This window comes from Anomaloglossus baeobatrachus, chromosome 5 (assembly GCF_048569485.1).
Source record: "Anomaloglossus baeobatrachus isolate aAnoBae1 chromosome 5, aAnoBae1.hap1, whole genome shotgun sequence".
NCBI lineage: Eukaryota > Metazoa > Chordata > Amphibia > Anura > Aromobatidae > Anomaloglossus > Anomaloglossus baeobatrachus.
In genome coordinates this window covers 134,979,732-135,002,720 of record NC_134357.1, presented here as the reverse complement: position 1 = coordinate 135,002,720, position 22,989 = coordinate 134,979,732, and the positions used below count along the sequence as shown (strand labels likewise).

The following is a 22,989-nucleotide window of genomic DNA, read 5'->3' as shown; positions in this document are numbered from 1 at the left end:
TCAAATGACATGGCAACAGCATGGGGAAGACCCCTTGAAGCATTTATCACTCAAAAGTCACAGCTGTGAACAATTTTGTCCGCGTTTTACGCCATTTTTACGGACTCACCAGAAAACCTTCCAAAATGACCCCAAAATGATTTTTCATGGCGGAAATGTTAAGGGCACATACCCAATAGTGAGATAGATCTGGTGTATGTTACTTTTTGAGATCAATACATGAAAGATTTTACGTGAAAACATTGTGTGGCACTCCGATGTCCCTGAGAAGAGACGTACATGAAGGCCTCTTGAGTCTAATGTGCCCATTTTGAGGAAGTGAGTCTTTGTAGTATTTTCCTTTGCCAGGGCAGTCCTAAATTGTGAGGTTCACCAATGCCCCTGCATACAGACGTGCATGAGGGCCTCAAAACATTAAGTGTCCATTGTCAGGAAGTGGGTGTATTATAGTATAGCCCTTAGGCAGGGCAGCCAAAAATTGGGAGGCTCCACATTGTCCCTGGGTAGAGACGTGCATGATGGCCTTTAAACCTGAAGTGCCCATTGTAAGGAAGTGGGTCTATTTCAGTATAGCCCTTTGCCAGGGCAGCCAAAAATTGGGAGGCTCCACATTGTCCCTGGGTAGAGACGTGCATGAGGGCCTCAAAACATTAAGTGTCCATTTTAAGGAAGTGGGTGTATTTCAGTATAGCCCTTAGGCAGGGCAGCCAAAAATTGGGAGGCTCCACATTGTCCCTGGGTAGAGACGTGCATGAGGGCCTCAAAACATTAAGTGTCCATTTTAAGGAAGTGGGTGTATTTCAGTATAGCCCTTAGGCAGGGCAGCCAAAAATTGGGAGGCTCCACATTGTCCCTGGATAGAGACGTGCATGATGGCCTTTAAACCTGAAGTGCCCATTGTAAGGAAGTGGGTCTATTTCAGTATAGCCCTTTGCCAGGGCAGCCAAAAATTGGGAGGCTCCACATTGTCCCTGGGTAGAGACGTGCATGAGGGCCTCAAAACATTAAGTGTCCATTTTAAGGAAGTGGGTGTATTTCAGTATAGCCCTTAGGCAGGGCAGCCAAAAATTGGGAGGCTCCACATTGTCCCTGGATAGAGACGTGCATGATGGCCTTTAAACCTGAAGTGCCCATTGTAAGGAAGTGGGTCTATTTCAGTATAGCCCTTTGCCAGGGCAGCCAAAAATTGGGAGGCTCCACATTGTCCCTGGGTAGAGACGTGCATGAGGGCCTCAAAACATTAAGTGTCCATTTTAAGGAAGTGGGTGTATTTCAGTATAGCCCTTAGGCAGGGCAGCCAAAAATTGGGAGGCTACACGTTGTCCCTGGGTAGAGACGTGCATGAGGGCCTCAAAACATTAAGTGTCCATTTTAAGGAAGTGGGTGTATTTCAGTATAGCCCTTAGGCAGGGCAGCCAAAAATTGGGAGGCTACACGTTGTCCCTGGGTAGAGACGTGCATGAGGGCCTCAAAACATTAAGTGTCCATTTTAAGGAAGTGGGTGTATTTCAGTATAGCCCTTAGGCAGGGCAGCCAAAAATTGGGAGGCTCCACATTGTCCCTGGGTAGAGACGTGCATGATGGCCTTTAAACCTGAAGTGCCCATTGTAAGGAAGTGGGTCTATTTCAGTATAGCCCTTTGCCAGGGCAGCCAAAAATTGGGAGGCTCCACATTGTCCCTGGGTAGAGACGTGCATGAGGGCCTCAAAACATTAAGTGTCCATTGTCAGGAAGTGGGTGTATTATAGTATAGCCCTTAGGCAGGGCAGCCAAAAATTGGGAGGCTCCACATTGTCCCTGGGTAGAGACGTGCATGATGGCCTTTAAACCTGAAGTGCCCATTGTAAGGAAGTGGGTCTATTTCAGTATAGCCCTTTGCCAGGGCAGCCAAAAATTGGGAGGCTCCACATTGTCCCTGGGTAGAGACGTGCATGAGGGCCTCAAAACATTAAGTGTCCATTTTAAGGAAGTGGGTGTATTTCAGTATAGCCCTTAGGCAGGGCAGCCAAAAATTGGGAGGCTACACGTTGTCCCTGGGTAGAGACGTGCATGAGGGCCTCAAAACATTGTTCCCATTGCAAAGGAGCGGGTCTCCTGTCGTTGTAATGTCCATTCTGCAAAGAATGGGCGAAAAAATTTACCACTGGGGGTATACCTGAAACAAAGACCTAACTATTGTAACGGTCATCATGATGGCGCATGAGGAGAAGGAGGAGCAGTCCAGCGATTATCCAAAGTCGAGAAGTGTACCCATGGGTGAGTGGAGGTACATGGCAAACTTTAAATTCCGCTCTCATTTGCTGGTGGTGTGGTGAAGTCTGGCCCAATCCAACCCTTGTTCATCTTTATCAGAGTCAGCCTGTCAGCATTTTCAGTTGACAGGCGGGTGCGTTTATCTGTAATGATTCCACCTGCGGCACTAAAAACACGCTCTGACAAAACGCTAGCAGCAGGGCAGGCCAGGACTTCCAAGGCGTAGAGAGCCAATTCATGCCACGTGTCCAGCTTGGATACCCAATAATTGTAAGGCACAGAGGAATGTCGGAGTACAGTTGTTCGATCTGCAAGGTACTCCTTCAGCATCTGGGCAAACTTAGGATTTCTTGTGGCACTACCCCGCACCTCAGGGGCTGTGGTACGTGAGGGGCTGAGAAAACTGTCCCACATCTTAAAGACTGTTCCCCTACCTCTGGCGGATTGGACTTGTGCCTCTCTCGGCTGTACGCCTCGGTTGTCCACTGATTCCTGACCTATGCCGCTAGCGTTTTGTGAGGGGAATGCTTTGCCTACTTCCGTGAGTATGGCCTTCCGAAACTGCTGCATTTTGGTTGACCTCTCATCCACGGGAATAAGAGACAAAAAGTTCTCCTTGTAGCGTGGGTCTAACAGTGTTACCAACCAGTAATGATTGTCGGCCAAGATGTTCTTAACGCGAGGGTCACGAGACAGGCAGCTTACCATAAAGTCAGCCATGTGCGCCAGACTCTTAACAGCCAGGACTTCAGTAGCCTGACCAACAAGATGACTGAACATGCTGTCCTCCTCCTCCTCCTCCTCCTCCTCCTCCTCATCTACCCTGTCCTCTGGCCAGCCACGCTGAATCGAGGATATGACTGGTGTGCATGTCATATCCTCAATTTGGCCGGAGAGTTGCTCCATGTCTTCATCCTCCTCCTCGTCATAGTCCTCCACTGCACGTTGTGATGAGACGAGGCTGGGCTGTGTGTTATCACCCACACCCACTACTGTTTCTTGCTGCAACTCATCGCGCTCCGCCTGCAATGCATCATGTTTGTTTTTCAAAAGGGACCGTTTTAGAAGGCAGAGTAGCGGTATGGTGACGCTAATAATGGCGTCATCACCACTCACCATCTTGGTGGAGTCCTCAAAGTTTTGGAGGATGGTACATAGGTCTGACATCCATCTCCACTCCTCAGGTGTTATGTGTGGAGTTTGACCCATTTCCCGACGGCTTAGGTGATGCAGGTACTCAACAACTGCCCTCTTCTGCTCACATATCCTGACCAACATGTGCAGAGTTGAATTCCAACGCGTGGGGACATCACACACCAGTCTGTGAGCCGGAAGATGCAAACGGCGCTGAAAGCCGGCAAGGCCGGCTGAAGCAGTAGGTGACTTTCGAAAATGTGCAGACAGGCGGCGAACTTTTACCAGCAGATCAGACAGCTCTGGGTATGACTTTATAAACCGCTGAACCACGAGGTTGAGCACATGGGCCACGCATGGAACATGTGTCAGCTGGCCTCGCCTCAAAGCCGCCACCAGGTTCCGGCCATTGTCACAAACGACCTTTCCTGGCTTTAGGTTCAGAGGTGTGAGCCAGTGATCTGCCTGCTGTTTCAGAGCTGTCCACAGCTCTTCTGCATTGTGGGGTTTGTCACCTATGCAGATTAGCTTCAGCACAGCCTGTTGCCGCTTCGCCGAGGCAGTGCTGCAGTGCTTCCAGCTTGTGACTGGTGTGGAGGGCACAGTGGATGAGGATGCGCAGGAGGAGGAGGAGGCTGAAGAGCATGACATTCCGGAGCTGTAGAGTGTGGGTGAAACACTGACTGAGGTAGGGCCTGCAAACCTTGGTGTGGGAAGGACGTGTTCCGTCCCTCGCTCAGACTGGGTCCCAGCTTCCACAATATTAACCCAGTGTGCCGTCAACGAGATGTAGCGGCCTTGCCCACAAGCACTTGTCCACGTGTCTGTGGTTAGGTGGACTTTGGGTGAAACAGCGTTGTTCAGGGCACGTGTGATGTTTTGTGACACGTGGTTATGCAACGCGGGGACGGCACACCGGGAGAAATAGTGGCGGCTGGGGACCGAGTAACGTGGGACAGCTGCCGCCATCAGGTCACGGAATGCTTCTGTCTCCACCAGCCTAAAAGGCAACATTTCCAGCGCAAGCAGTCGCGAAATGTTAGCATTTAGAACTGTGGCATGTGGGGTGTTGGCAGTGTATTTGCGCCTGCGTTCAAAGGTTTGCTGAATGGATAACTGAACGCTGCGCTGGGACAAGGACGTGCTTGATGATGGTGTTCTTTCTGCGTAGGCAACTGCAGGTGCAGGAGTGGAGGAGGCTTGTTCGCAGGCAGCATGGACAGAGGATTGGCTCGCATGCACAACCAGCGAAGACGTAGCAGTGACATCAGCAAGCACTGCTCCTCGACTCTGTTGTACTTCCCACAAAGTCGGGTGCTTGGCTGACATGTGCCTGATCATGCTGGTGGTGGTCAGGCTGCTAGTTTTGGTACCCCTGCTGATGCTGGCACGGCAGGTGTTGCAAATGGCCTTTTTTGAATCATCTGGATCCAACTTAAAAAACTGCCAGACTCGTGAAGACCTAACATTTGTACAGGCACCTTGTGTCGTCGTGTTGTTACGGGGAACGGTTGCCTGACTTCTGCCTGGGACCACCACCCTGCTTCTTACTGCCTGTTGTGATGCTACGCCTCCCTCCCCCTGTGCACTGCTGTCCTCGCTCTGCATATCCTCCTGCCAGGTTGGGTCAGTTACTGGATCATCCACCACGTCGTCTTCCTCTTCCGCACCCTGCTCCTCCTCCTGACTTGCTGACAATTGTGTCTCATCATCGTCCACCACTTGTTGAGACACGTTGCCAACTTCGTGAGAACGTGGCTGCTCAAATATTTGGCTATCTGTACAGACGATCTCCTCATGACCCACTTCAATATGAGCTGGCGAGAGGCCAGAATGTGTGAATGGAAACGTGAACAGCTCTTCCGAGTGTCCAAGTGTGGGATCATTAATGTCCGAGGAGGACGTGTACTCAGCCTGGTGGTAGGAAGGAGGATCAGGTTCAGAAATGTGCGGTGCAGTATCACGGCTACTGACACTTGACCGTGTGGAAGACAGAGTGTTTGTGGTGGTGCCAATCTGACTGGAAGCATTATCCGCTATCCAACTAACAACCTGTTGACACTGGTCTTGGTTCAAGAGCGGTGTACTGCTGCGGTCCCCAAGAATTTGGGACAGGACGTGCGAGCGACTAGATGTGGCCCTTTGTTGTGGCGAAATTAGAGCTTGCCCACGACCTCGGCCTCTGCCTGCACCACCATCACGTCCACTTCCTTGTTCCTTGCCAATGCCCTTGCGCATTTTGCAATGCTGTGCACTGCTGACGTGTATATTCACTACTTGTGCGTTATATCAAAGTTTCTGGAAATTGCACACCAGTGCACCTGTACGCTGCCACCAACAGGCACACACGTGCGGTTTTAAAAACCAAGCACGGACGCAATAATAACCTAACACAGGTTTTAGGAGCAAAAATTAAGAACTCTGACACTATCAGCCACTGCTGACTGACGTGTATTATACACTACACTTGTGCGTTATATAATAGTTTGGTAAACGCACACCAGTGCACCTGTACGCTGCCACCAACAGGCACACACGTGCGGTTTTAAAAACCAAGCACGGACGCAATAATAACCTAACACAGGTTTTAGGAGCAAAAATTAAGAACTCTGACACTATCAGCCACTGCTGACTGACGTGTATTATACACTACACTTGTGCGTTAGATAATAGTTTGGTAAACGCACACCAGTGCACCTGTACGCTGCCACCAACAGGCACACACGTGCGGTTTTAAAAACCAAGCACGGACGCAATAATAACCTAACACAGGTTTTAGGAGCAAAAATTAAGAACTCTGACACTATCAGCCACTGCTGACTGACGTGTATTATACACTACACTTGTGCGTTATATAATAGTTTGGTAAACGCACACCAGTGCACCTGTACGCTGCCACCAACAGGCACACACGTGCGGTTTTAAAAACCAAGCACGGACGCAATAATAACCTAACACAGGTTTTAGGAGCAAAAATTAAGAACTCTGACACTATCAGCCACTGCTGACTGACGTGTATTATACACTACACTTGTGCGTTATATAATAGTTTGGTAAACGCACACCAGTGCACCTGTACGCTGCCACCAACAGGCACACACGTGCGGTTTTAAAAACCAAGCACGGACGCAATAATAACCTAACACAGGTTTTAGGAGCAAAAATTAAGAACTCTGACACTATCAGCCACTGCTGACTGACGTGTATTATACACTACACTTGTGCGTTATATAATAGTTTGGTAAACGCACACCAGTGCACCTGTACGCTGCCACCAACAGGCACACACGTGCGGTTTTAAAAACCAAGCACGGACGCAATAATAACCTACTAACAGGTTTTTTTGGGGAGCGACAATTACAGTACAGACAAGTCAGACACTATCTGGACTGTTTTACACTGTGTACACCAGCCCCAGATATGAAGGCTGGTATACGGTCACCACTACCCTGCCTGCCTGCCTGCCTGTATACTGCTACAATAGTCCTGACAAGGACTCTTTTGGTCACTAGCCTGTATTCAGACCTGGCTATACCCTGCCTGTATATAGCAACAATAGTCCTGAGAAGGACTCTGCTACTGTACTCCGACCTGGCTATACCCTGCCTGCCTGTATACAACTAGAATAGTCCTGAGAAGGACTTTTGGTCACACTGTTTGCAGCCCTGCAACTGAAAAAGCTATAAAGGGCCGCAAAGCTTTCCCTGAATCAGCGACACTCTCCCTACACTCACTGTCAGAATAGCTGTGAGCAGAGCACAGCGCGCCGGCCGATATAAAGGCTCGGTGACGCTGTGCAGGCCGGCCAATCACTGCAATTCCACAACTAACAGGGCTGTGGCATTGCAGTGGTCTGCCAGCCAATCCCTGCATGAGGGCTGGCTCTCAAAAGAGCGCCAACATGCAGAAATGAAGACCACGAGTAAAGCACGAGTATCGCGAGATTACTCGGTCCCCGCCGAGCAGCCCGAGTACAGTGATACTCGTGCGAGTACCGAGTAGTGACAAGCATGCTCGCTCATCACTACTCATTAGGCACTATTATGATGAAAGGTATAGTATCTCTCTGTATAGATAACACAGGATCACACTTTTCACATGGTCCTTGCACACTGAACAAATCACAGAGTATACCTCTGAAACAGTCATAAAAGTCAGTAAATCAGATTCTCTGTATTGTTGTTACTAGTAACTCAGGCAAGATGTCTGCCCAAATAATCATGGGCATAGAATAGAATGAAAAAAGTCTAGAACCAGAGAATAAAAACAGATTATAAAAAATATGTATCTGGATTAAATGGGAATCTGTCAGTAGGATCAACCCTTCTTAACTGTCTATATAGGCTTGCATAATGCCAGTGTCCCTGAGCTATTCTCCTTCTCCCCTGCAGCAGGGACACTGACATACTCACCGCCGCTGTCAGACTGCATCCTCCCTTCCTATCCGAGGCTGTCCATGTGCTGCCTTTCTGCCTCCTACTCCTGGGCCCTGCGCATACTACACAGGCCCTCCGAGAGAGCAAACACGCCTTCCCTGCTCTTAAAGGGCCAACAACTTTATCCGGAAGTGCCTGTTAGCCTATGGCTGAGAGGCACTAGGTAAAAAAGTCATCCTCCCCTTAGGGGAGGTGCCAGTGTCGCGGGCGGAGGAGGGGACGCTGAGCTCTCCCACTGCTCGGGTCCGGCTGCTGCGGCCGCTGCTCTGTGGTGGCTCGAGCTGTGGGCCGGATCCTGGGGACTCGAGCGGCGTTCCTCGCCCGTGAATGAAAAGGGGATTTTGATTGTGGGGGTTTTGGTTATTGTCCGTGACGCCACCCACGGTTGTGGTGATATTGGTGACACCACCGCTGCTCTAGATGGGGATCCCGGGAGCGGTGACAGGGAGCAGCTTGGTTGTTATTTCTCCCCTCCGTGGGTAGGGGGTTGGTTGTCCCGGGGCCCGGTGATGGGGTAGGGATGGATGGCAGGCGGGTTACAGGGCCTGGTGAGGTGCAGGGTCGCAGGGGCAGCGCTGTGCCGCACGGCACGGTGGTACTCACTCAGCCAATGATGAGGACACAGTTCTCGGTAAAACACACGGCTGGATGGACGGGTCCCACAGACGGCTGCGGTGTTGTTTCTCCCGGCAGGTTGATGGTGACTGCCTTTCCCTGCACCTATGTACGGTAGATGGTTCCAATGGGTTCCCACCGGTAACCTGCTCCCCAGCTTGGATATGAGCCGGAGGAGCCCCTTTTGCCCGCAGGCTCTGGCCCTGAGAAACGGTTGCCTTGGCGGTGGCGGTGTCTCCCTCACTTTGGTTGGACTGTTGCCATCTGTCGGGACTTGGCTGTTGGGAAACCCAGGAGGTTCCCTTCACTAAACGAATGTGGCAAATTCACGGCAACTCCTAGCCTTGCCGGGGTCCGTAAGCCCCTGCCAGATGGTGCTGGCTTCTCTTTGCGTACCGGTCCGGTACCGCCGGGCCACCGCCCGTCCACGGTCCTTACGGTAGACTCCAATCAGCCACTCCTGCAGACGGTCACCACCGTCTGCCAACCTTACTGTCTCGCCCGGGCCACACACCCAGACGCTGTCAGATAGTTGCTCCACTACCACTTTCCTTCCTCTCTGTTTCACCTCCAAAACTAACCTGTCTGTTTTTCCCGCCTCCAGGACTGTGAACTCCTTGATGGGCGGGACCAACTGCCTGGCCCACCCCTTGGTGTGGACATCAGCCCCTGGAGGAAGGCAACAAGGGTTTCGTGTTTGACTTTGGTGTGCCTGCTGGGAGTGTGGGGTGTGTTGATGTTGTTCTCTGTGGCCCCCGGCTTGTCCAGGGCGCCACACTGGCACAACATGCTCAGTAAGCTTAGTGTCTTTCTTGCGAGATAGTTGTCAGGTTCCCTGTACTCAGTGCCCGTTACCTGTACCCATGCTCTCTAACCTGTGCCTGTGTCCTGGTCCCTGTCATACCCGCTGTACCTGCCTGTATGACCAGTCCTGTCTGCATCAGCTGTCCAGACTGTACCTACCTGCACCTGTGTCCATACCTGAGTCTATCCTTGCCCTGGGGGTCAGCTGCCACAGTCTCGGTCACTGCCCTGGAAGTGGCACTTGGTGTCTACCAGTAACCAAGCCCATTCTCACCATCTTAGGCTCTGATGTATACCCAGTAGGCCCTTAGTTAAGCCCCTGCCACATCAGGGTAAGCTTGGGTCCCCCCTGTGGTCCATTGGGTCCACTCCCAGTTGTCGCCTCAACATCAGTGAGCATAACAGTATGTAGGTCATAGCAAACTGAAATAAATGAAACCTTGATATCTGCAATCTGATGTCTTATTCCAGAGAAATCTACGTTTTTCATATATATATAAATGATCTGTTCCAGGCTATAGGCAGGACACTGATCTGTATGAGAATCTGCCTCAAGAGATTATTTAAAATATAAAGGGGCGTTACTAGATTGAGACATGTAACTAACAGTACAGTAAATCTGCGCTTCGTTTCTTACATACACATTTGCTGTAGCTCTCACAGCTCTGCTGTATTGCAATAATATTGCAACAGTCGCTGCATGTGAGATAGAAGCTGAAGCTGAGAGGAACCTGCAGATGTGTTAGTTATAATCACACACAGCTCTGCAGTGAGATCAGGGGAGCAGAGAGCAGCCATTCCGATAACGCCCCTTCAAAGCTCTAGAGGCAGATTCTCAGGGAGATCAGTGTTCGATCCATAGCTTGGAACAGCTCATTTTCATATAAGAAAAAAATTGATTTCTTTGGAATAAGACATTGGACCGCAGATATGAAGGTATCACATTTGTAAGACCTATATGCTAACATAGACAGTTTATAAGGGTTGATCCTACTGACAGATTCCCTTTAACTTAAAAATAATTTGAGTTATATATTTTCTCTAATGTGACAAATATACTTTGATTTGGTAAATTTCATGTACAGTATACCTATGTAAAAATCAATTTCTTATTTTTTTATTGTAGCTGGTGTTTTAAAAATGTTTGAGATTCCAGCAGGAGCCCGGCACATACTAATAGAAGAGACAGAAGTGTCCTCCAACAATCTTGGTAAGATCCAATTACTTTTAAAAGTAATAATCAGCTGGAAATTCACATAAACCATACTTAACTTCAAGTATGTCAAAAACAAATTCTTAAAGGGTACCTGGCATTAAAAAACACTATTAACCTGCAGATATGGGGTTAATCTGCAGGTTAATAGCGTTCTCATGCTGTGCGGCTGTTGCATTGACATCCCACTACTAGGTAAAAATGATCATTATTCCTCCCAGCAGCCTCAGGCTTTGGGCTCTTCTCCACTTTCAATTTCTATGTGCGAGTGATAGATAGAAAATCGGATCGCACTTGGACCAGTGTTAATCAATGAGGCAGTGTCCTCTTGCTAAATGTTTTACGGAACGTCTCGTGCTCTCGGTGAAATCGCAGCATGCTGCGATTTGCACCGAGTCTCAGCTCTCGCACCCCCATGCAATCCTATGGGAGCGAGAAAAAAAATCAAAATCCGGGTGGCATGCGCATGTCATACAGATGGCATACGCATGTCACTCGGATCCTTGACACTTGCATACCGTGTCAGACTGGCTACCGGAGGAATCTCCAGTAATACCAGTCCTGGCCGCAGTTACATGCACTAAGCTCCGGACATGTCACCTGAGCTCCAGAGTGCAGCCTGAACAGCGAGCGCCGAGTGATTGATTCCTTGACAATTGCTGTTCAGTTCAACACAGCTGCAGACAGGCCGGGCTGATCTCTGGAGCTCAGGTGACAGCTCCGGAGTTCAGTGCATGTAACCGCGGCCAGGCCTGGTATTACTGGAGATTCCTCCGGTAGCCAGTCTGACGCGGTATGCATAAACACTCACATAGCACTCGCATGACACTCGCATGTCATACGGATGCTATGTGAGGAAAAAAACACACACCATATGCAGACCACACGCAGGACACTCGACTCACATTTGTAGCCAAGTGTTGCTGTGAATTTGTAAACGCAAGTGGAGAAGAGCCCTTTCAGTCATAAGAGCGCATCTGGCACCTGAGGCTGCCGGGAGAAAAAAATATACTTTTTCCCAAAGTGGGGCTGTCAGTGCAGCGGCGCATGGCATCAGAACACTATTAACAGGCAGATTAACTCCATATCTGCCAGTTAATTACATTTTTTAATTGACAAGTTCCCTGTAATATAATATGGAGCTCTGATGTTTATAAAATGACGTTATAAAATATTTAGTCCATACTTTGTACCTACAAGTGAAATGTTATAGGTTGAAGGTGCAATTTTAGTGAAACATTACAAATAGGTGAATGTGTTTCATGACCTCACATTAGTTGTATATTCTTAACACCCACGTGCCCTTGTTGTAAAGGCCAGAAAATGTTTAGCATAGTACATTTACCTTGAAAGTTGTTGGTGTTAATAATTTTATATGTGATATTCTTTCAGCAATTAAAAACCAAGTGAGTGGAAATTTCATTCTGAATGTTAAAGGCAAAGATACAAAATCAAGAACATTTTTAGAAATGGGTTTGGAGTGGGAATACACTATTGAAGATGGAAAGAAAAATGTGAAAACTACTGGACCATTGCAAGAGCCCATTGTGGTTTTGGTAAGATACATTTTCCATTATCATTGTAAATATTCAACCTTATCAATACAATTGTACAATTACTTCAATTGTATGTGTTCATTTTGTTACTGTTCTCAATACGTTTTACAAAGTGACACTGGTAAAAAAGTAGGAGAGGATAGGCAAAACTTTAGGTGGATACATTATACAGTATGTGCCACCTGTGAAGCTGCCCAGGGGCCTATAAATATTAGATCCTCCTACTATCTATCAGCTGCCATCACATATATGGAATAGTTGCCAAAAAGATATGAAGTAAGAGTATCCGTCATTTTAATTTTATAAATCAGTAGTACACATGAAAATAGGCAACTATGTGATATTTCTTATCAGACAAATCTGCTTCTTTCTTTGCCAGAATTATCAGCCATTATCAAAATTCTGAAGGCAAAGGGACGACGTAGAGGCAGAGGGATGACATAGAGGCAGAGGGACGACGTAGAGGCAGAGGGACGACATAGAGGCAGAGGGACGACGTAGAGGCAAAGGAACGACCTAGAGGCAGAGGGACGACCTAGAGGCAGAGGGACGACCAAAATGCAGAGGGACGACCTAGAGGCAGAGGGAGGAACTATAGGCAAATTTGTGCTAGATGCAGAGGGAGGAGCTAGAGGCAGAAGAAGGAGCTAGAAGCAGAGCTCCGTCCCCTCTCCCTTTCTATCTACATAGTCTCATCAACACCAACTGCCATCTCCTATCTCAGTAATGGGAAAGTTTTCCCTGAATATAGATTTTATCTCAGATTTGAGAATTTTGATAATGACCAATCAATTCTGGAAGAGAAAAAAGCAAATTTGTCTTATAAGATATATTACAAAGTTACTTATTTACATGTGTACTATTGATTTAGGAAATACAAATTAAATCAATGGTTACGCTTTAAGAGTAGCATAGTTCACACTATGGAGAGTGTGTTGAGAACCTGTCATGGAGCATCCACTACTATGATCCTAACAGGCTGTGATCAAGGTGTGGATGAACATTGTCCATCTTGTAAAGTGTGGTATACCTGACCATGACATGCTGACACATCAATAAATATGATTTTCTTTGCGAGTGTCCTCGTCTTTCCTAAATCATTATCTTAGTAGTGGAAAACCCCTTTTACGGGTCTGTGCGCACTGGGAAAATGTGTTTCTTAAGTAAAATACGCACCCTCTGGAAGAATTCTGCACCCGCAAAAAAAAAAACGCACCAAAAACGCACCCAAAATCCGCATGCGGTTTTACCACAGTTTGTTGTGGTTTTGGTGCAGTTTTGGTGTGGTTTTGGTGTGGTTTTGGTCTGGTTTTTCCACGGGTTGGTCCCTGTGGTTCTTAACCATTATTTAATGGCAAAACCACAGGCACCTGACATGCTGCTTCTTTTTGCTGCAGAAATTCTGCAGCAAAACCTGTTGGTGAGAAAAACACGAAGTGAGCGCACAGGGCCTTAAATGTGCTAAATTTACTAAAGTGGATCCTGCTGTTTGATAAATCTGGTTCATTTTTACATTGTCTAGTCTAAAGTTGCCCCATCTATTAGTTTGCTTACTTTGACCCACTAAGTATTGGTATTGGGGATTGGAATTTAGGCCATGTCCTCTTCCAACCATTTGCTAATAGCCCATGACTCCTTGTCGAACATGTAAAAAAATGTCTACATCACATAATAAATGTGGTACAAGCTGTGTAAAACATTTTTTGGTGTAAATTAAAGCAGAATTCTGGTGCATGAGGCTTAATATATAAGCACCAGTGTTTAAGAGGCAGAAGGCCCTAAACACAGGTCATTACTATACTATATAAAATAATCCTTTGTACCATGACTTAAATTCTCTGACACTTTTTTACTCATGGTAATTTTTACATTTTATACATTTTTAATTGCCTTATTGATGGTTTACACAAATGCTAATATTGTCGCTATAAACTGAGGACCTGTTAGGCACATGAGTTGCTTGTCCTGTATTTGGTTACAAATGTATAGACATCGTCCTTCCTAAATTGCCTGGAGCAAATCTGCTTCGGCTTAACTAGAGTTTTTTAAATTCACAAAACTGCCACATTCTTTTAAACAGTATGATGTATGATCTAAAAAAGAAGCATCAAAGCAACTCACGAACACACTCACTTTCAAGCAGCCAAATCATTCACTATCAGTTCCCAATATATAAACATGTGGGATAAGACTCTGTCTCTGTGCGAAAGGTGAAATATTTTAAGTTTCAAAATGTATTATTGAATTTTAAACCAACTGCAAAGTAAATAACGTTAAAGGGTCAAAATAAAGCCCCTAAAGGTTCATAATTGACAGTCCACCATCATTCAGATCAAAACAGGATTACGTGAGATTAGTTGGAATCATAGTTACTATTACATGCACATGAACATAAAACAGTACAGTGGGGTTTGGGATCAATTTCGGGGCCTGTCCGGGTACCGAACTGAACTTTTAACTAAAGTCACACTGAACTGGGTGAACATGAATATCTATTAGTCCGCTCATCTCTTTTCTCTACTTTGCTGACTAGATAAACTGAATGTGGCTGAACATAACATTAAACCTCACCTTTACCAAAATGACATATCAACAGGAGCTACTAAGAACACCTTTAAAGATTGCAGGAAGATAACTCCTATCTGGTAGTGATGGCATTTTGGGGGGTGAAGTGGAGCAAAACCTTTCTGACATGTTCCCTTTTAACTAATTATACAATTTGCTCTGCTTTTTGCAATGGACTTAATTAGGACAAAATTATGACAAGTAAAGTGGAGGACTTGGAAAAAATAATTTTGCTCTGTTTTGAGTCAAATCAAATCCTCAAGCTGAATTGTGGCACTCTATAAGTATTTCGTTAAAGTATCTATACAAAAGAGTGGAAGAGATAGGTAGAACGAGTACATGAGATCTCTGCCTTATAGGACCCATTAGGAGTACATTTGGGAGGTTTACTTTTACTGCTAATTTAAGCACAGAATTATAATTTGGTTTAGAATTCACACATTTCATTAGTCTTTCTATACATTTTCTTGAGAATGAGTCTATCAGGATATTATTTTGTTGCCTCCAAGGTGGTGCCCCAGGATGAGGAGTTAAAAAGCAGCCTAACCTACAAATATATTATTCATGAAGACCTTTTACCGATGATTGGTAACAATAATGTTTTACTGGAGGAGATGGATTCTTATGAATGGGCACTTAAAAGCTGGTCCCAATGTTCCAAAGCGTGCGGTGGAGGTAAGTAAACTGCTTTTGTTCCAGTTTTGTATAAGTTTACTAAACTTTTTTTTTTGTGTTTGAAATGTTCCTTACAAAGATTTCTAAGACGTTATGTACCGTATAGCATGATTGAATATGTGTTCTATCCCTTCGTATCACTGAGCGGCAATTTTAGGGTTTTGTAGATACTTTTCATGTCTTTGAAGATTTGATGTAAAAATTTCAGTCACTGACATTCAATCATGCTCATCTGAATGATGTTGTTTTAGTGGCAAGGGCATTATTCTACAAACCCTAGTCATAGTCTTTGAAGTGTGGGGGAGCACAATTTATACTTATTTACAATTAGATGTTTTAAAATTTGATGGAAATTTAGTTCTCAAGTTAGGGGGACAAATGTGGGCGTCCAATCCAATTTTTTAAAATTCTTACTCAAATGTTACGGTGAATGATTGCATGGATTAGATTGGAGTAAAAGGAAGGCCAAATAACCAATAACGAGAAAGCAACATGATATTACCGTGTAAATATAGTGTAATTGTCATAACGTTATCATCACACCTAACAGGTATCCAGTACACAAAGTATGGATGTCGAAGAAAGAGTGACAACAGGATGGTTCAACGTACCCTATGTGACAACAACAAAAAGCCAAAGCCTATTCGCAAAAGGTGTAATTTGCACGAATGCTCCCAGCCAGGGTATGAACAAGTTAGTAATTTGATTTTAAAAGAATTGTTTTCATTGAGATCATTTAGGGGTGCTTCACACACAGCGAGCTCGCTTCCGAGATCGCTGCTGAGTCACGTTTTTTGTGACGCAGCAGTGACCTCATTAGCGATCTCGCTGTGTGTGACACTGAGCAGCGATCTGGCCCCTGCTGCGAGATCGCTGCTCGTTACACACAGCCCTGGTTCGTTTTCTTCAAAGGCGCTCTCCCGCTGTGACACACAGATTGCTGTGTGTGACAGCGAGAGAGCGACGAAATGAAGCGACCAGGGAGCAGGAGCCGGCGTCTGGCAGCTGCAGTAAGCTGTAACCAAGATAAACATCGGGTAACCAAGGTGGTTACCCGATATTTACCTTAGTTACCAGCCTCCGCAGCTCTCACGCTGCCTGTGCTGCCGGCTCCGGCTCTCTGCACATGTAGCTGCATTACACATCGGGTTAATTAATTAATTGTGTACTGTAGCTAGGAGAGCAAAGCTAAGCGGTGTGCGCTGGTAACTAATGTAAACATCGGGTAACCATACCCGATGTTTACCTTAGTTACCAGTGTCCGCAGCTTCCAGACGCCGGCTCCGTGCAAGCGCAGCGTTGCTTGCACGTTGCTGCTGGCTGGGGGCTGGTCACTGGTCGCTGGTGAGATCTGCCTGTTTGACAGCTCACCAGCGACCATGTAGCGATGCAGCAGCGATCCTGACCAGATCAGATCGCTGGTCGGATCGCTGCTGCATCGCTAAAGTGTGAAGGTACCCTTAAGGTCCAGTCACACTAAGCAACTTACCAGCGATCCCAACAACGATAGGGATCGCTGGTAAGTTGCTAGGAGGTTGCTGGTGAGATGTCACACTGCGACGCTCCAGCGATCCCACCAGCAACCTGACCTGGCAGGGATCGCTGGAGCGTGGCTACACGAGTTGCTGGTGAGCTCACCAGCAGCCAGTGACCAGCCACACGTGCAGAGAGCAGGGAGCAGCGTACACTGAGCGCTGGCTCCTTGCTCTCCTAGTTACAGCACACATCGGGTTAATTACCTGATGTGTGCTGTAGCTACATGTGCACAGAGCAGGGAGCAGCGCACAATGCTTAGCGCTGGCTCCTTGCTCTCCTAGCTACAGCACACATCGGGTTAATTAACCCGATGTGTCCTGCAGCTACATGTGCACAGAGCAGGAGCCGGCACTGACAGTGAGAGCGGCTGAGGCTGGTAACAAAGGTAAATATCGGGTAACCAAGGACAGGGCTTCTTGGTTACCCGATGTTTACATTGGTTACCAGCCTCCGCAGAAGCCGGCTCCTGCTGCCTGCACATTTAGTTGTTGCTGTCTCGCTGTCACACACAGCGATCTGTGCTTCACAGCGGGACAGCAACAACTAAAAAATGGCCCAGGACATTCAGCAACAACCAACGACCTCACAGCAGGGGCCAGGTTGTTGCTGGATGTCACACACAGCAACATCGCTAGCAACGTCACAAAAGTTGTTCATTAGCAGCGATGTTGCTAGCGATGTTGCTTAGTGTGACGGGGCCTTAAGCCAATAACAATGGAACCATTGCTAGATAACACTGGAGATAAATATAGCAAAAAGGCAATGGTGTTTACCAGCCAAGGTCATAGAAACATGCACAACCAGGATGCAGCAGACCCCCTTAATAAAGGAGGTAAGACAGGTGCAAAATACTGATGAAATAACCACTTTGATTGCCTGATTGCCCAGAGTTACAGATACTTGGAGATATTAAAACATTGGTTTGTAAACCACATGTTGCCTGACCAGATGCATCAGCTCCTACTGGCCCCTGCAACGCAATCATGGTGGAACGATGGCAGCCGGAGCCTACTGAAGGCCCCCATTGCTGCAATCATGGTGTTCCTGTGAAGCTCAGGCTGAGGCTGTCCTCTATAGACAACCAAAACAATATGCTCTGTGGTATCGGCTCTGGCTTACAAATATTGTAACCACTCCCTCCTAATTCAGATCTTCTCTTCCCTTGGAGTCAAAAACTTGCCCTCACCTGGATTTCCTCATACCTCTACATCTGCACATTTACAATCTAACCATTCCCATACTACCTCCTTATCTCGCACTCTCTCTATCGGTGTCCCTCAAGATACTGTCTTGGGAACCCTACCTTTCTCCATCTATGCCTTTGGCCTGGGGCAACTCAAGTCCCATGGCTTCCCTTAAAACCTATCGTTGTTGACACCTAGATCTATCTCACTGGCTTAGACGTCACCTCTCTGCTGTCCAGAGTCTGGGAGTGAATATCAGCCATATGATCCTTCTTCTCTGGCTTCCTAAAGTTCAGTCTGGACAAAATTGAACTAATCATCTTTCCTCCATCCCACTTAACTCCCTACCCAATCTATCCATCACAATAAATAACATCATGGTTTCCCATGTACTGGGTGCCCGCTGCCTCAGAGTAAAGGCTACTTTACACACTGCGATATCGGTCCCGATATCGCTAGTGTGCGTACCCGCCCCCATCTGTTGCGTGACATGGGCATATCGCTGCCCGTGCCGCACAACATCGCCCAGAGCCGTCACACATACTTACCTGTCCGGCGACGTCGCTGTGACCGGCGAACCGCCTCCTTTCTAAGGGGGCGGTCCGTGCGGCGTCACAGCGACGTCACTGAACCGCCGCCCAATCGCAGCGGAGGGGCGGAGATGAGCGGGACGTAACATCCCGCCCACCTCCTTCCTTCCGCATAGCGGCCGGGAGGCAGGTAGGGAGACGTTCCTCGCTCCTGCGGCGTCACACGCAGCGATGTGTGATGCCGCAGGAACGAGGAACAACCTCGTTACTGCTGAAGAAACGATTTTTGGGAATTAGGACCCGTGTAGCCGATTAGCGATAAATCACGCTTTTGCGACGATTTTACATCGCTGAACGCTGTTACACAAAGCTATATCGCTAACGATTGCGGAAGTACGTCACCAAAACCGTGACCCCAACGACAAAATTCAGGCGATATCGCAGTGTGTAAAGCCCGCTTAACCCTTGACACTGTTCTGTCTTTCAAACCACACATTCAAGCTCTTACCACCTCTTTCTGCCTCCAACTCAAAAATATTTCCAGACTCCGTCCTTTCCTGAACCCTGAGTCTACTAAAATGTTAGGGCATGCCTTCATTTCTCTCTTCTTTGGCCTCCCTACTATCACATTTGCACCTTTCCAGTTCATTCTTAACTCTGCTGCCTGACTAATTTATCTTTCTTCTCACTACTCCTCTTCTTCTCCCTTTGCAAATCCCTCCAACATATCCAGTTCAAATTACTAACATTGAAGTTCAAAGCTGTCCATATTCTGTCTCCTCCATATATCTCCTAACTAATCTCCCGATATCTTCTAAATGTAATTTCCAGTCCATCCAAGACCTCCTCTACACTTGTATGTTCCTCACCTACTTGCCTCCAAGACTTCTCCCTAGTATCCCCCATCCTATGGAATTCTGTGCCCCAACACATCCGATTATCTGCCACATTTAGAAATTTGAGACATAACTGGAAAAAACATATTTTCAAGAATGCTTACTGCTGGCAATAAGCCTTCTGTCACTTCACCACCACTGGAGCTGCCGCAGTGTCACACTAGGTATGGGGGAGTACCAAGCGAATGACAAAAGGGAAGGGAAACCCTGCATCTAGGAAGGTGGAGATGATGACTACTGACCGAACCTACTGCTTGCCCCTAGGGTCCCTCACCACTCTAGATAGGTTCCGCATCTCTGCGTAGAGCTGGATAGCTGACCCTAGGAAGACCTTAGAGTTTGGCTGTAGATAGGGAACTGGTAGGTTTGAGCTTTTCCTCAACCCCATTAAACACTAAATAAGACACTGGGAGCACAAACATGGGGAAAGCACATTAATAACTTATCTTTAGATGCCTCAGGAAGAAGTTCAACAAAGAGCGGCAACAATCCTACAGATAAGTGCAAGCTGACTTACTGCATCCAGAGCTTGTGAAGGAACTGAATATCAGCAGCACAAGTCCAAAGATAATGAGAGTATTTGAACCTAAGGGGAAATACAGATGATTAGCAGTTGACGGGAAGTGGAGTTCCCCAGAGTCCTAAAGGGAAAAGGATGAAAACCAAGCAAAGGAGATACTTAGTACACTGAATACTAATAGCAGGAATTTTAGAAAGTCAGGGAGCATTTTGCGCAGTCAAAGCCTGTGACTTTCTATTGCAGGACACCATAGGACTGTCTGTCACCCGTGACACACCTGTGACACACAGTCTCCTAACTTACTGTCTTCCTCCTCATTATCCTGTAAACTGAATGCCTCTCCCTCTGTACCTGTCTGTCACTGTTAGTTTGTTCACTGTAACTTGAATGTTCTATGTAAATCCCATTTTATTCACTTATATTCCACCATTAATGTCATAGTGCTTTACATACATTACAACACTGTCCCCATCAGTATGTCTTTGGAGAGTGGGAGGAAATCGGAGAGGAAACCCACACAAACACGAGGAGAACATACAAACTCCTTCCTCATGTTGTGCTTGGTGCGAATTGAACTCAGGACCCCAGCGCTGCAAGACTGCAGTGCTAACCACTGAACCACCGTGTACAGTACCATTGAATCAATGGTGCTCTAAAAAGAAATAATAATACTGTAGTTTATTATGATTCCTAGCTACCAGCAGGACTTTATAGCAGTAGTCACATGGCAGACATGGTGGACTTCAGTAGACCACCAGCTGCTATAACAATCCATAGGGACCCAACAAATCTGTTACTCAGTAGATGATGTATTCATGAGAGACCACCCCTTCGTTCATGAATGACAGTGGTATCTAAGAGGTTAAACTGCTAGAAGAGCTAACACTTTTTATGTTTATTTATTCTATGACTTGAGGGAAATGCTCATTTACATGCAGTTTTTAATGGTCAGCTTTATTTAGGTTACCTCATTGCATCTGTTTATCATCATGACTTTCCGAAGTCTTGTACAGAACAGATATTGGACTTACTGACATCTTGTTTCCATCTTGCTAAGCTGCTCAAATTAATCACAGGATGACTAGGTCTAAATGTAGAATGATGCATTGCACATTTATTTATGTACTATAGAGCTGTTTTAACCAGGTATATATTGCATCATGCTTTCATAGGACAGTATTACAGCATTTTCATTAAGTTACAAAAACAAATTGGTATATGTTTGTCCTTTTAGATGGGTAACAGATGAGTGGGGACCTTGCAGCAAAACCTGCGGCAAGCTGGGTGTCCAAACTAGGCCAGTCCAATGTATCCAGCACCTGCACAATGGCACCAATCGCACAGTCCATACCAAATACTGTACTGCTGATCGGCCAGAACCAAGAAGGCCATGCAACCGCATCCCATGTCCTGCACAGTGGCGAACAGGGGCCTGGTCACAGGTTAGTGCTGGTACAGTCAATCAATGTCTTGGAATTAGATTTTTTTCAGTAAGAGTTCAATCATAATATATGGTAAAAATAATAAGAATAGAACGCGTTAAAATGCAGTTTGTAGCACCAACCTCTTACCATGAGCCAATGTCAATACTGGTATCTTTTTATGTAGTAGTTTTCGACCCCTTTTAGGTATAGCTCTGGTGTGACTACTACCGCTCATCATTGGCCCAAATCATTATAGACTCTGTAATCGTGTAATAATATGGCCCCATGTTCAATATACTCCCGATGTCTAATCCTACTCCCCGGACCAGCTTGTTATCACTTTTCTACTGTCTGATTCCTGGATTTGACCTTGGACTGTTAACCTTACTGATTTTGTTGCTGATCCTATGTTGATTTGACCTCCATTATTCTTGTAACCAATTTTATGTTCCCCTGGCTTTGACCCAGCTATACGACTATCCCTCTGTCAACTTGCTTCATGGGGTGGTAGCTATTACTTGTATGCCACCCAATGGCCTTCACAGCAAAAATCAAATTGCTATATAGGGGTGAAAAGTTAAAGAGATGGCTCACTAGTTATTTTTCATAGGCACATTGATATTATGTTAAGAGAAAAGGTTTCTCTCAAATTCATTGTGTTGCCAATAGTGCCTGTGAGCGGCACTACTGCGGTCCGCACAGCCCCTTCATATGACCCCCGGGCTCCATGATGTCTGATGTCTAGTGATGTCACATCAACTTCCTGTTGACCTAACATCACTGTGGCCGACCCTAGTTTCCAGGAGTGACTGGGCTGTAGGTGGAGTTTCACCGCTCGACATAGCCCAGCATTGCTCCTGTTTGTGGTGCTCTGAAGTTAAGGAGGGAGCAGGGAGATGCTGGGCTGTACTGAGCGGTGAAAATCCGCCCACAACCCAGTCACTCAGGAAGACTAGAAGTTGACCAGACATCACCAGACAACAGAGGAAGCAGGGAAAATAGGAATGCACAGCAAATATATATATATATATAAATATCACACTGAGGGTGCTAATTGCCTATAAAACATCAGATAAAGAAGAGGAAAAAAGCATAGGCAAAAAGGAAGCACTCAACCCATTAATATGAAAAAATATATCATCAGACATCAGAGGTCATGGAGCCCGAGGGTCACGCGAAGGGGATGAGCAGAGCACAATAGCTCCACTCACAGGCACTATTGGCAGCACAAGGTATTTGAGAGAAACCTTGTTTCTCAACATAATATTGATGTGCCCAAGAATACTAAGGGGCACTTTGCACACTACGACATCGTAAGCCGATGCTTGCGATGCCGAGCGCGATAGTCCCCGCCCCCGCTACGCCACCTTCACATGCACTCACCTGCCCTGCGATGTTGCTCTGGCCGGCGACCCGTCTCCTTATTAAGGGGGCGGGTCGTGCGGCGTCATAGCGACGTCACACGGCAGGCGGCCAATGGAAGCGGAGGGGCGGAGATGAGCGGGACATAAACATCCCGCCCACCTCCTTCCTTCCGCATAGCTGGCGTGAGCCGCAGGACGCAGGTAAGGAGATGTTCCTCGCTCCTGCGGCTTCATACACAGTGATGTGTGCTGCCGCAGGAACGAGGAACAACATCGTAACATCG

The 22,989-nt window shown here is 46.7% G+C and overlaps 1 protein-coding gene across 1 annotated transcript in view; it reads left to right on the top strand.

Annotated features, from left to right (window-relative positions):
- The window catches only part of ADAMTS14 (ADAM metallopeptidase with thrombospondin type 1 motif 14), a 305,508-nt gene that overhangs the window by 254,179 nt on the left and 28,340 nt on the right, over positions 1-22,989 (top strand). Inside the window, exons 15-19 of the mRNA XM_075347232.1 lie at positions 10,369-10,452; positions 11,848-12,011; positions 15,086-15,251; positions 15,802-15,934; positions 21,152-21,359. Coding sequence (XP_075203347.1) covers positions 10,369-10,452; positions 11,848-12,011; positions 15,086-15,251; positions 15,802-15,934; positions 21,152-21,359 — 755 coding nt within the window. The remainder of the gene's footprint in view (positions 1-10,368; positions 10,453-11,847; positions 12,012-15,085; positions 15,252-15,801; positions 15,935-21,151; positions 21,360-22,989) is intronic.